Here is a 14,362-nt window from a genome sequence, read left to right on the forward strand (position 1 = left end):
AGAGCCTGTTTGTGGGGCTCAATCCCAGGACCCTGGGATCATGACCCAAGCCAAAGGCAGACGCTTGACTGACTGAGCCAGCCAGGAACCCCTGGGTAGTGGATTTAAATCCAAAACACAAAACTAAAATACTTCTAGTAGATAACATATGAAAAAGTCTAGATGACTTTGGGTTTGGTACTGACTTTCTAGATACAATACTAAAAGCATGACCCATCAAAGAAAAAAAATTGGTGACTTCATTAAAATTCAAAACTTATGCTCTATGGAAGATACTGTTAAGAGAATGAAAAGACTTAGGGTGCCTGGGTGGCTCAGTGGGTTGGGTCGCTGCCTTCGGCTTGGGTCATGATCTCAGGGTCAGCAGGGAGCCTGCTTCCCTCTCTCTCTCTCTCTGCCTGCCTCTCCATCTACTTGTGATCGCTCTCTGTCAAATAAATAAATAAAATCTTAAAAAAAAAAGAGAATGAAAAGACAAGCCATAGTGTGGGAGAAAATATCTATAAAATATGTATCTGATAAAAGACTTATATCCAAAATATACAAAGAACACGAAAAACTCAACAATAAGAAAACAATCTAATTTAAAAAGGAGAGAAAGATATGAATAACAACTCCCCAAAGAAGATATACAGGTGGGAAAAAAAATATGAAAAGATGCCATGGGGCACCTGGCTGGCTCACTCAGTGGAATGTGCAACTTTTGATCTCAGGATTATAAGTTTGAGGCCTACATTTGGTATAGGGATTATGGTAAAATAAAAAATATTTTAAAAAAAGATGCTCAGCACTGTATGTCTTTAGGGAATTGCAAATTAAAACAAGATACCACTACGCACCTATTAGAATGGCTAAAATCCAAAACCGATAACACTAAATGCTAAGGCAGATGTAGATGAAGAACAACAGAAACTCCCATTCTTTGCCAGTCAGGATGCGAAATGGCACAATCACTTTGGTATACATATTTGACAGTTTCTTACAAAGCTAAACACAGGCTCACCATATGATGCAGTAATCACGCTCCTAGGTATGTACCAGATAAAGTGAAAACTTATATCCATATAAAAAAACCTTTACATGAATGTTTATACTGGGTTCATTTTAAATTTCCCCAAATTGGAATAAGACAAAAGGACCTTTAATAGATGAATGGATAAATAGTTATACAACGGATTATTATTCAGTAAAATAAGCTATCAAGGCACACAAAGATGTAAAAGGTCTTAAATGCATATGCCTAAACTAATCTGAAAAGACTACACACTCTATGATTCCAACTATGCCACATCCTGAAAAGGGTGAAACTATACAGAGCGGAAATCTATCAGTGGTTGCCAGGAGTTAAGTAGGAGGAGGGATGATAGGTGGAGATAAGGGATTTCTAGGGCAATGTTAAACTCTTCTGTATGCTACTGTCATGGTGAATAGATGATATTATTTGTCAAAACCCTTAAAAGTATACAACACAAAGAGCGAAAATGTAAAATATGGACTTTAGTTAAATAATAATTTATCAATACTGGTTCACCAATTTTAACAAGTGTACCACACTAATGCGAGATGTTAATTACAGGGAAACTGGAAGGGAGGGGTGGTTTGGGAAAGGGGGATGTGGGAACTCTGTACTTTATGCTCATTTTTTTCTACAAACCTAAAACTGCTCTAAAATTAAAGTCTATTAAAATATTTTTTTTTTTTACAAAAAGAAGAAAGTTAAAATGAAAGAGCATTTTCACATTTCAAATTGCCCAAGATTTTAAAAAATGGTAATACTCAGGCACAGGGGAAATTTAGCAATCAAATCTTAAAATTTTATTGATCCTTGATTCAGCTATTTTATTTCTAAGAAAATAATCATGGCTTAAGCAAGTAGGTAGCCACCAGAACACTGTTCATCACAGTGTTATTAATGATTACAAAAACGAGAAAATGATGAAAACAAGAGCAGAACAATCTCATGTTTGAGAAAATAAATCTAAAGGTACATATATGTCTAAATGGGAAATGTCTAAAAGGGAAATGTCTAAGAGGATGGTTATCAAAATGTTAATAGTGGTTGTCTTTTTAAAAACATATATCTTTTCTATTATATGATCTATTCATTTTTTCTAAAAAAAAATCAAGAATGCATTTCACACTTAGGGTAGCTGTTATAAGAAGCAAAACAAAACAATACACGAGAATGTGGAGAAATCAGAATTCTTATGCATTGCTGGTGGAAATGTAAAATGGTACAACCGCTATGAAAAACACTGTGGCAATTCCTCACAAACTTAAATACAGAATTACCAAATGATCCCTAAATTCCACTTTTGAGCATATAGCCAAAAGAAATGAAAGCAAGAGACTTGAACAAATATTTGTACGCCATGTTTATAGCCGCATTATTCACAATAGCCAAAAGGCGAGAGCAACTCAAATGTCCATCGACAGATGAACAGAGAAACAAAATGTGGTATATACATACAATGGAATATTATTTAGCCTTAAGAAGGAAGGAAATTCTGATATATTACAGCATGGATGAACTCTGAAGATATTACAAAGTGAAATAAACTTGTCAAAGAAGGAGAGATACTATATGATTCTACATACATGAAGTAACTAGGGTAGTCAAATTTATAGAGACTGAAAGTAGAATAGTTGTTGCCAGGGGGATAGAGAAGGGGAAAATGCGGAGATGGTGTTCACTGAAAATGAATTTTTAGTCCGTGAAGATGAAACAAGTTCTGGAGATAAATGGTGGTGATAATTGCACAACAGTGTATAACATCGCTGAACTGTACACTTAAAAATGTTTTTTTTTTACTGCGGCTGAGGTCGAAGAGGTTGCTGCCTGTGTTCTCCTCAAGGATTTTGATGGATTCCTTTCTCACATTGAGATCCTTCATCCATTTTGAGTCTATTTTCGTGTGTGGTATAAGGAAATGATCCAATTTCATTTTTCTGCATGTGGCTGTCCAATTTTCCCAACACCATTTATTGAAGAGGCTGTCTTTTTTCCTCTTCGACCTCAGCTGCAGCAACATCTTCCTAGGAACATCACCAAAGGCAAGGGAAGCAAGGGCAAAAATGAACTATTGGGATTTTATCAAGATCAAAAGCTTTTGCACAGCAAAGGAAACAGTTAACAAAACCAAAAGACAACTGACAGAATGGGAGAAGATATTTGCAAATGACATATCAGATAAAGGGCTAGTGTCCAAAATCTATAAAGAACTTAGCAAACTCAACACCCAAAGAACAAATAATCCAATCAAGAAATGGGCAGAGGACATGAACAGACAATTCTGCAAAGAAGACATCCAGATGGCCAACAGACACATGAAAAAGTGCTCCATATCACTCAGCATCAGGGAAATACAAATCAAAACCACAATGAGATATCACCTCACACCAGTCAGAATGGCTAAAATTAACAAGTCAGGAAATGACAGATGCTGGCGAGGATGCGGAGAAAGGGGAACCCTCCTACACTGTTGGTGGGAATGCAAGCTGGTGCAATCACTCTGGAAAACAGCATGGAGGTTCCTCAAAATGTTGAAAATAGAACTACCCTATGACCCAGCAATTGCACTGCTGGGTATTTACCCTAAAGATACAAACGTAGTGATCCGAAGGGGCACGTGCACCCGAATGTTTATAGCAGCAATGTCTACAATAGCCAAACTATGGAAAGAACCTAGATGTCCATCTACAGACGAATGGATAAAGAAGATGTGGTATATATATACAATGGAATACTATGCAGCCATCAAAAGAAATGAAATCTTGCCATTTGCGACGACGTGGATGGAACTAGAGGGTATCATGCTTAGCGAAATAAGTCAATCAGAGAAAGACAACTATCATATGATCTCCCTAATATGAGGGAGAGGAGATGCAACATGGGGGGTTGAGGGGGTAGGAGAAGAGTAAATGAAACAAGATGAGATTGGGAGGGAGACAAACCATAAGTGACTCTTAATCTCACAAAACAAACTGAGGGTTGATGGGGGGAGGGGGGTTGGGAGAGGGGGGTGGGGTTATGGATATTGGGGAGGGTATGTGCTATGGTGAGTGCTGTGAAGTGAGTAAACCTGTACCCCTGGGGATAAAAATATATGTTTATAAAAAATAAAAAAATAAAAATAATTAGAAAATTAAAAAAAAGTTTAAAAAAAAAAGATTTTATTTGTTTATTTGACAGAGAGTTAGAGAGAGAGCACAAGTAAGCAGAGCGGCAGGCAGTGGGAGAGGGAGAAGCAGGCTCCCTGCTGAGCAGAGAGCCTGATGTGGGGCTGGATCCCAGACCCCTGGGATCATGACCTGAGCCAAAGGCAGCTGCTTAACTGACTGAGCCACCCAGGCGCCTCTAAAGTGGTAAATGTTTATGTTATGCATATTTTAGCACAATAAAAAATAATCTTCTAAATCAAAGAACACGTAAAAGACAAAGGAAAAAGTGGAGGACGAGAGGAAAAGACAAAACAAAGAAAAAAGGGGGCACCTGGTTGGCACAGATGGTGGGGCGTCTGACTCCTGGTGTCAGCTCAGGTTATGATCTCAGAGTTAGGAGACCAAGCCCCGCTCTGGCTCCATGCTCAGTGCAGTCTGTTTGGATTTCTTTCTCCACCTCCCTCTGTGCCACACCCTGGCCCCTGCTCTCTCTCTCAAATAAAGAAAATAAATAAATCTTTTAAAAAAGAAAGAAAAAAGAATGAATGTACTAGTATCTAAATAAAGGTCCAGGGCCTCTATGCAGTTTATCTGACAGATGACTATATCGCATGAAGTGTGCCACTTATGCTGAAGATTGTGTAGAGAGGCGGTGACACCTACTTATTCACTCATTTATTATGATTATTATGTAAAGTTTTAAAAATAAATACTGAAAACATCATACAGAAAACATTTGTATACCCTCTCCTAGATTTTACCATTAGTTTTCACTTATTTTTGTTTTTGTTTTGTTTTAGTTTTCACTTGTTTTATCATATACCTGTTTACCCCTCTATCCACCAATTAAGCCATCTTATTTTGGGGGACAGATTTCAAAGTAAATTGTATACATCTATACACTTCCTCATAAACTTGAGCCTTTATATAATTTACTTTTCCATATTTGTTTACATTTTTTCTTGATATAAAATTTACAATGAAATGCACAAATCTTAAGTGTATATTCACTGAATTTTGACAAATGCAAATATCTAGTGTAAAACAAATATCTCTCCATATATCACTCCAGAGTTATTTCATGGCCCCTTATATACTATTTAATAATCACAAAAAGTAAAGCTATTTGGAAAGCATTTATAGTATGATGCCCTTTTTAGTACAGAAATATAGAATAAACTGGAAGAAAAAATATTAAAAGTGATCATTTCTGGGTAACTGGATTATCATTGGTTTTTATTTTCTGCAATTTCCTTCTCTGTATTTTCTATATTATAATGGTGATAAGGAAAAAAAATTAAAGTTACTTAAAAGAAAAAAATCTTTTGATATTTTAGTAAATGTTGGCACACATAGAACATTTAGTCATTAAAGTGATCATTTGAAGATAATGTATATGGCAAAAATGGAAACATTTCAATATGATATTAGGTTACAATGACAAAATTATAACAGATATTAATGTCATAATCACCATGATATGATGAAGGTAAACACATAGAACAGGACTAGAAGGGAATAAGAAAAAACATAAGTAAACTATCCTGGGGCCTGTTTGAGTGATGGAATTATGGGTAATTTTTGAAAAAAAGGTTTTTCAACTTTTCTGAATAAAAATAATAGTTAAAACATCCCATAGGACCCTGACTTCAGGATCACCCATCTCTTATATATGTGGGTCAGCTCTGAAGACCTGAACCCTACCAGGCAAACTACAAAATCTCCCCCTGCCTTTGTGACACCCTTACTAGGCCCAAATGTTTTGGTTGGATTTGGAACCATATGATCCAAATTATTAGAGCAAGACAAATCAAACAGGTACTGTTACCTCTTTCTGGAAATATGTTGTTTTTGGTGAGTTTGACGCTTTTGGGCCTTGGATTGTTATCATGCATACCCATGATCAGGTTCCGGAAAAACAGATCAAATTTCTTTCTGCTGTCCGCATTGATGGTGCCTGCCACGGTCCACACCAAGGCAAAGAGGAATAGACCTTGCAGCCAGAGAAAGATCTGTTGACTTGTCAGGCCTTCATGTAATTCTCTTTCCTCCTCATCTATTTTCTTGATTTCATCTAAAAGCAAGAAAAACGAACCTCAGGAGAAGCTGCATATACCTGCTTATATACAGATCTAAACGATGGAAACTCGGTGGTCTTTTCTTCGAGGGCTCTGGGGAGGGGACTGAGAGTGGCTGAGTGGCCATCACCTGCCAGATCGTTTATCCACATATATTTTTTCTTCGTTTTTAATAATTTTTCTATTTTTTTTCTATTTTTTAAGTAGGCTCCATGCCCAGTCTAGATCCCAATTTAGGGCTTGAATTCATGACCCTGAGATCAAAACCTGAGCTGAAATCAAGAGTCAGACACTTAGTCAACTGGGCCACCCAGGTGTCCCTTTTCTTATTTTTATTTTTTATGTATTTTATATTTAAACATACGTTAATAGGGGCGCCTGGGTGGCTCAGTGGGTTAAGCCGCTGCCTTCGGCTCAGGTCATGGTCTCAGAGTCCTGGGATCGAGCCCCGCATTGGGCTCTCTGCTCAGCAGGGAGCCTGCTTCCTCCTCTCTCTCTGCCTGCCTCTCTGCCTGCTTGTGATCTCTCTGTCAAATAAATAAATAAAATCTTTTAAAAAAATAAAAATAAACATACGTTAATATATTTTGTATATTTGTATATATATTATAATGTTTTTGTAATTGTGAAAGGACATGGGAACCAACCTGAAGGAGCTCTCATTGGCTGAAGACATTTGAGGAACAAAATAATTACAGAATTGGATTATAACCCATAGAATAAAATAAACATCCGTGAGCCCATACTTTAATCAGTAAATAACTGAATTAGCAAATAGGGAAGAACAGTCTTTCTTACAGAAGAATTCTAATTAGTAAATGTAAAAGGAATACACATAGAAATGGAAAATAAACATTAGGCAAATGCCACTGTTCTAACTGTGGTAGGCAAGGCCCACCAATGGATGTTAAAATCTGTGGGTGAAAATTTGAGGAGAAATAGGATATTTGCATAGTTTTAAATTATCTTCCCCCAAATACTTATTAATTATGAGGGAAAATCAGAACATTACAGTGGAGAAATGTGGCTCTGGCCAAAGCTAACTTGGACAAAGAGCCTTCACCAGTCATAAGATCTATCATCACGTATCCCCAATCATGCACTGAGAAGAATGCATCACCACTTTTGTGCTATTCTTACTAAATATGCATAACCCTAATCTAATTATGAGAAAACATGAGGTAAATTTAAATTGAGAGACATGCTATGAAATAACTGGCCAGTATTTATCAAGTGACAAAGTTACAAAAGACTAGGAAAGGGGCACCCAGCTGGTTCAGTCCGTGAAGCATGCAATCTTGATCTCAGGGTCATGAGGCCCCATGGGGGTAGAGTCAAAAAAAAAAAAAAAAAAAAAAAGGAGAGAGAAGAAAAGAAAAGGAAAGGCTGAAGAACTCTCACAGATTAGAAGAGATGAATAAGATGCAACAATTAAAAAAAAAAAATTGACCTCCTGGAACAAAAAAAGGACATTTGAGGAAAAATGGTTGAAATTCAAATAAAGTCTGTGGTATAGTTAATAGTATATATTATCAGTGTTAATTTTCTTATTCTGATCATTGTGCCTTGGTTATATAAGATGTTAACGTTAAAGAAGGCTAGGTGAAGAGCTATGTGACTCAATATAGTCTTTTAGCAATTTTTTTTTGCAAGGCTAAAAATGTATTTATTATTCCTTATCTCAAGGCCTTGTTGATCATAGTTACCGTGCTCTTGCATTTTAGCACTGACAGAGTAAAAGTTAGGGCCCTGAAATTAGGTACGTGTGCACTCAAACCCAGTCCCCAGTATTTAGTAGTTGTGTGTCTTTCAGCACTCCTGATAAGGACTCATGGCTATATATTTGGGAAGGCAAGAGATTAGGTCACTCAGTGTTGGGGACAATGAGTCAGTATTTCATGAGATGCCTTCTTTCCTGGAGGAGATACTACACAAGGACAGGAAACAGAACTTGAGAAAATACTCAAAATTTACAACTAATGATGCAAATATCTGGCACTGTTTAAAGTTAGTGTGCTTTTGAAAAAATTGCCTATAATTCCTGTAATTTTAACTTCAGAAAATCACATAATAGTTAGCCAAAGAAAGTCTCCAGTCAACTGTTCACCATGTTGTATTTTTTTTATCTGCACCTGTAATGCTTTCAGAAGAAATGAACTGAGAAAATGTCCATGTAACAGGAGTTGTAGGAAGATCCATCTTGAATTTGAATTATGTGCCATCTTGAGAAAGAAATGGCATCCAATAAAAAGTTCTCCAAATTGACACATCTTTGGTCATTTTCTACAGAATTCAACAAAATTTGATTTATATGAGATCATTACAGAGAACTTCTCTAGGTCCATTAAACAAATGGTTCCATGATTTATTGTACTTCTCATGTCTGAAAGAAGGGTCCCTAGTTTTGTATACTGATATGATCAGTTCTCTTAACAGTGTAACTATATTACACTGTTTTTTGTCAGTTTTCTTTAGCATGGGAAAATTCGCAGTCTCATTTTTTGGGGGGATCTTTTTTTTTGCTCAGACACATTCACATGTATCATCTAAATTCTTTTCCCTCTAGGATATTCTAGTTAGGTAAAGAGGGACAGAAACTGTTATTCCCTTTGTGTGGATGAGGAACCTAACATGAGAAAGGATGGAGTAAAGTGCATAAAAATACCCGAGAAATCAATCCAAGATTAAGGGTAAAGCCAAAACCCATGGACTCTTTCCACTAAACTTTGCTATCTACACTCCAAATGCTTACTTGTTCTAGACTAAAATTCTGGTCTCACTGTGACCCATGGAGGTGGGGGGAATAGAAGGGATGGGAACAGAAGAAATATCCCGCACCTACCCACCTTCACTTGGCTTAAGAATTGTAGGTAGCACGTACCAAACAGGGAGGAATACAGTCTCATCATTGAGAAGACAAGGTGGATAGGAGATGTTTGGACCACAAATTTACACTGAAGGTGAATAAATTCCAGGCAGGGCTGGACAAGCCACATGAACATGTCATTGACCTGAAGGTAGAAATGAAATTTGAAGAGATGTTATAAAAAAAAAATGAGTTTACGACTAAGGGCTGGGTACACCTCTGGAAGGCTGGAGATGCTGATATGATTGCTGGTTATTTTTGAGTGTCAGTATATCAGGGAAAAGACAAGGGGCACCGAGGCCTCTGACTCTAGCTTCCTACTTAATGGACTGTGCAGCCCGTAGGCCATGCCCATCCCTTCCATTTCACTGCCCAGAGCTGGATATTCAGCGAGGCTTGGAGCTACTGTGGGCCAGCTACAAGATGCACAAAAAATTTTAGGGCCCAGACTGAGTATCTGACTTGCTTGTACAAGAATCCTTAGGAATTCTAAAAGATTTTCAAATGACTGTTGTGCATTTTTGAGGCTGGACTCCTGTATAAAGTGGCCACAGGAAGGGCAGAGCTAAGTTCAGGGCTCATTTTCAGTAATTATCTGTATGTACTTACTTGGGGGTATAATGATTCTTGTCTCTGCTCCTTACCCCAGTTATTCTTTTTAGAAAAAAATCCTTCTTTCTCCTCTTATTTGAGTTTTTTTTTTTTTCATTTTTGTTATACCATATTTGTGGCTGTCACTGAAAATTTATCTTAAGTCATTTTTTTGGAAATAGGCAGGTCATCACTAAATAAATACATGAATAGATGTGTATATAGATGAATATCTTTCTGTATTATAAATAGACACAGTAATGTGTACATAAATACAGATGTGTACATGGATTTGGTATATGCATCCAGCCAACAAATATTTATTGAGCATCTGCTAACTGTAGTGTTGTAGGTGCTGAGGATAAACAATTGACAAGATAGATAAGGTCCCTACCCTTGTGGAGATTACTGAGGGGCCAGGGAGACAAATAACTAAACAAGCAAGGAAATAAATAAAATACTTACAAATCATGTCAAGTACTAGCAGGAAACAAAGGTTTTACAATGGGAAATAACAGGAAGGGTTAAATATGGGAAGCCAGGGAAGGCTTCTTAGAGGAGGAGGCCTTTATGTTGAGACCTGGATGATGAAGGTGAATCATCCCTCACACAATAAAATAGGAAACATTTTCAGGAAGAGTAAGAAAAGGTGCAAAAGCCTTGAGGTGATGAAGCCTGGGGTCTTCCAGGAATGGAACAAAACACAAGGGCTACAGGGTAATGAGCTGAGGAAGAAGGCAGGAGATGAGGTTGGAAAGGTGAGTAGGGCCAGATGCCAGCCTCAGATGCCCTGATAAGAAGTTAGACGTTAAGGGGCACCTGGGTGGCACAGGTGGGTGGCATCTGGCTTTTGATTTTGGTTAGGGTTATGATCTTGGGACTGTGGGATGAACCACTCCGTCAGGCTCCATGCTCAGCAGGGAGTCTGCATTTTTTTCTTTCTCTCCCTCAGCCTCTCTTGAGAGAAAGAGAGAGAGAGAGAGCACGCGCACGAGTGCGGGGAGGAGAAAAGAGGGAGAAGCAGACTATCCACTGACCAAGGAGCCCGACACAGGGCTCAATCCCAGGACCCTGGGATCATGGCCTGAGCTGAAGGCAGACACGTAACTGACTGAGCTACCCAGGAATCCCTCAAATAAAATCTTAAAAAAAAAAAAAAAAAGTTAGACTTTGAGCTAAGGACACCGAGGAGTCCCTGAAGGGTTCCGGTGCAGGTGCATAGATGTCTCTGGATGTGCATATAAATGTATGTGATTATACTCACTGTCTATGCATATAAATGGGACAGGAACAGGGCCTTCCTACATAGCTCACCAGAATGCTTCTGCAGTGGGAAGAGAACCCAACTCATCCTTTCTTGGCTTCTTCAATGGGAAACCTTCCTAGGGAACTTTATTTACTAACACAGGGAGGACAAGAGGCACCAAAAGCCTGAGTTCTCCCTTCCTGCTTCCCTAGTCTGAGACTGTGCTCAGGTACTCACCTAACTGAATGTTCACCCCTCTTTTAGGAAGGGAAGAAGGGGACAGAAACTCTTAGTACTTGTAATACAACTTTTCTAAACCGGTTCCAGCTCCACAGCAATGGGAGGTATGAAGCTGAGGTCACCAGGATGGGGAGTGGCAGTACAGAGCAGAAGACAGCTCCTTCTAATTTGGCCTACCTCTAGAGCAACTTCTAGAGACATTTCCACAAGTAGGGCAATGGAGAAAGGTGTGCCATTCCATCCAACATGTGGAATGTTTCTCAAGCATCAGAATTCTCCACTGGGGAGACAGGGAGTGATGGAGAAGGTAGAAGGAGAAATTGACTATACTATCCCACTCCTGCCACAGGGAGAAGCAAGCTGGAAAAATGTCAGGCAGCCAGGAAGGATGATAACTGGAGACAGGCAGGGAATTCCCTGCTCCTTCTTGCATCCTGGAATTAGGAAGGTGAAGATGTAACTAGAAGGCCTTAGTAATGAGGAGTATGGAGACAGAGAGGGAGGGGAAGAAGAGGAATATGATGGTCTCACCAATTCCTTGTGCTCCTCAGTGAGGCTAGCAGGCAGGGTGTCCATGTATGAGTCCTTCAAGGGCTTCCAGCCTAGTTGATGGGGCTCCATGTAGATCATCCCACACCTGGCAGGCACAAAGAAAGGACCAGCATGGTCCACACCCAAGTTCCCAAGCACATAGGGGTGAGGTAAATACAGGCAGTCCTGATAAGGTAAGGGGCTGGAGTTTGGGTTGGGGCACAGACCCTCACCAGTTCCAGTCCAAAGGGAAGATACCCAGATTTTGTCAGGAAAGGATGGAGACCAGTGATAACAGCTGGGGCTTGGTAATTAGAGAGACCTGGGTTTAAATCCCAGCCCTAGATTCTACTATTGGAGTACCCTTGGGCAAGATTTCTTTACTGTCTCTGAAAGTCTACATCCTTGTCATAAATCAAGAAATATAAAAAACACATAGTTCAGGGCGCCTGGGTGGCTCAGTCATTAGGCATCTGCCTTTGGCTGAGGTCATGATCCCAGTGTCCTGGGATCAAGTCCTACATCAGGTTCCTTGCTCAGCGGGGAGCCTGCTTCTCCCACTCCTACTCCCCCTGCTTGTGTTCCCTCTCTCTCTCTCTCTGTCAGATAAATAAATTCTTTAAAAACAAAACAAAACAGAACAGAACAAAAAAAAACAATGTATAGTTCATAAGGCTATTGTAGCAGTTACATAAGAAAATGCCAATAAATAATTCAGCACCATTTCTAGGACACAGAAATTCCATAGAAATTATTAACATTACCATTAGCATGTACTGATATTTTACGTAGTACATTTTTCCCCCCATTTTTCCCCTATTCTGTTACATCTAGGTGTTCTCTTGTTTGTTACTAATATGGCTGCTATTCATTGAGTACCTACTGCATGTCAAGCACTATGCTAGGTCCTAATGGCCTTTATCTCTCAATATTCTTCTTAATGGTCATGTTTTTAGATATGAGGAATGTGTGGCTCAGAGAGGCTGAGGGACTTGGAAGAGGTAGCATAGCTAGATATTGGCAATGGCCAGAGTGGGAGTCCAAGTTGGTCTAACTTGCCAATATTCTTTCTACTCCTTGACATTGCTTTTTGGAATGTGGACTGATTTTTACTTTTTTTATGAACTTCAGGTGCACAGGATTAGATTATTGATCATCCTTGGCATACCATCATTAGCCCATGTATGGCCTTTCTTAGCTAACTGTTTTCAATAATGTAGTGAGTGCCCATAAACTCACCTCCCAAACAGAAGCTAGGATCTTGACAATAACCTTCATCTAACCCTGATGGTCTCCCTTATCCTATACCCCTGGCTTTACCCACAGGGGAAACAGTTACCTTGGATAACACAGTTATCTTGGATCTCATGTTTACCCATCTCTTGATTTCTTTCTTTCTTACATAGTTTTATAACATTTCTATATGTTCCTAAAATGTATATGCATTTATTTTAGTTGTTTTTAGAGGTTTAAAGGGAGACACTATGTTGTATATAATATTGTGGGCTTACTTAATATATAATATTGCTGAGATTTTATACTTAACATAATTAATAAGATTTATCCATAGAGTTCCATGTCAGAACTCATTTATTTTGAGTGATATATAAATATTACAATTTGCTACAGAACACTCATTCAAAGGGGTATATGCACCCTTATGTTTATTACAGCATTATTTACAATAACCATATCATGGAAGCAACCTATAGATAAATGGATAAAGAATGTGATATATCTATACAATGGAATATTACTCTGCCATGAAAAGAATGAAATCCTGCCATTTGCAACATGGACAGAGCTAGAGAATATTACACTAAGTGAACTAAGTCAGTCAGAGAAAGACAAAGACAATATGATTTCACTCATACGTGGAATTTAAGAAACAAATGAGCAAAGGAATAAAGAAAATGCAAGAGAGAGGCAAATCAAGAAACAGACTCTTAACTATAGAGAACAAAGTGATGGTTACCAGAAGGGAGGTTGGTGAGGGATGGGTAAGATAGGTAATGGGGATTAGAGAGTATGCTTACTGTGATGAAAATAAAATAGAATAAAATAAAATATAAAAAAACACAATTTGCAACTGTATTACACATGAATTCACTCCTGTTAATGGGCATTTGGGTTGTTTCAAAGTGTTTGTTATTGTTAACTATGCCAGTTGGAAAATTCTCATATATGAATTTTGTTGTAAGGTGAGCAAAAATTTCTTAGAAGTAGAATTGCTGGTCATGAGGCATGTGAAGTTTTAATCTTAGGAAATAATGTTCAATTCCTTTCCGAAATGCTTGCCTGATTTTAGACTCCTACCAGCACTGTGGACTGCAGACTGGTTTTAGGATAAATTGTAGGGACAAGAAATATTGTAGGTGATCTGCTAGGGCTTAATCACATTTGTGGGTTTTTTGGGTCAGTGAGGCCACATGTTCCCTCAGGGGGCCAGGGCAAGACTGACTAACCTGCTCACAGTGGCCGGAGAGGCCTGCTCCAAGTCCGCTGGCTCAAAGATCAGACTCATCTTGGGGCTCATCTGGATAATCTCTCCACTCATTAAACACAGCTGAAAGTGAAAAGCAGAGGTGGGGAGGTCAGGCAAAGTGGTTAAATTCCATCCCCTAGTGAAAGGCCTCAGCGCAGACAGAG

The 14,362-nt window shown here is 38.6% G+C and overlaps 1 protein-coding gene across 2 annotated transcripts in view; it reads right to left on the bottom strand.

Annotated features, from left to right (window-relative positions):
* The window catches only part of DNAH3 (dynein axonemal heavy chain 3), a 175,063-nt gene that overhangs the window by 67,004 nt on the left and 93,697 nt on the right, over positions 1-14,362 (bottom strand). For both annotated transcript variants that reach the window (XM_047714390.1, XM_047714392.1), the window contains 4 exons: positions 14,179-14,279; positions 11,714-11,819; positions 9,121-9,250; positions 5,990-6,235 (listed from right to left, as the gene is read on the bottom strand). In XM_047714390.1, the coding sequence (XP_047570346.1) occupies positions 5,990-6,235; positions 9,121-9,250; positions 11,714-11,819; positions 14,179-14,279 (583 nt within the window). The remainder of the gene's footprint in view (positions 1-5,989; positions 6,236-9,120; positions 9,251-11,713; positions 11,820-14,178; positions 14,280-14,362) is intronic.

Source organism: Lutra lutra, chromosome 18 (assembly GCF_902655055.1).
Source record: "Lutra lutra chromosome 18, mLutLut1.2, whole genome shotgun sequence".
In the NCBI taxonomy this organism is placed as follows: domain Eukaryota; kingdom Metazoa; phylum Chordata; class Mammalia; order Carnivora; family Mustelidae; genus Lutra; species Lutra lutra.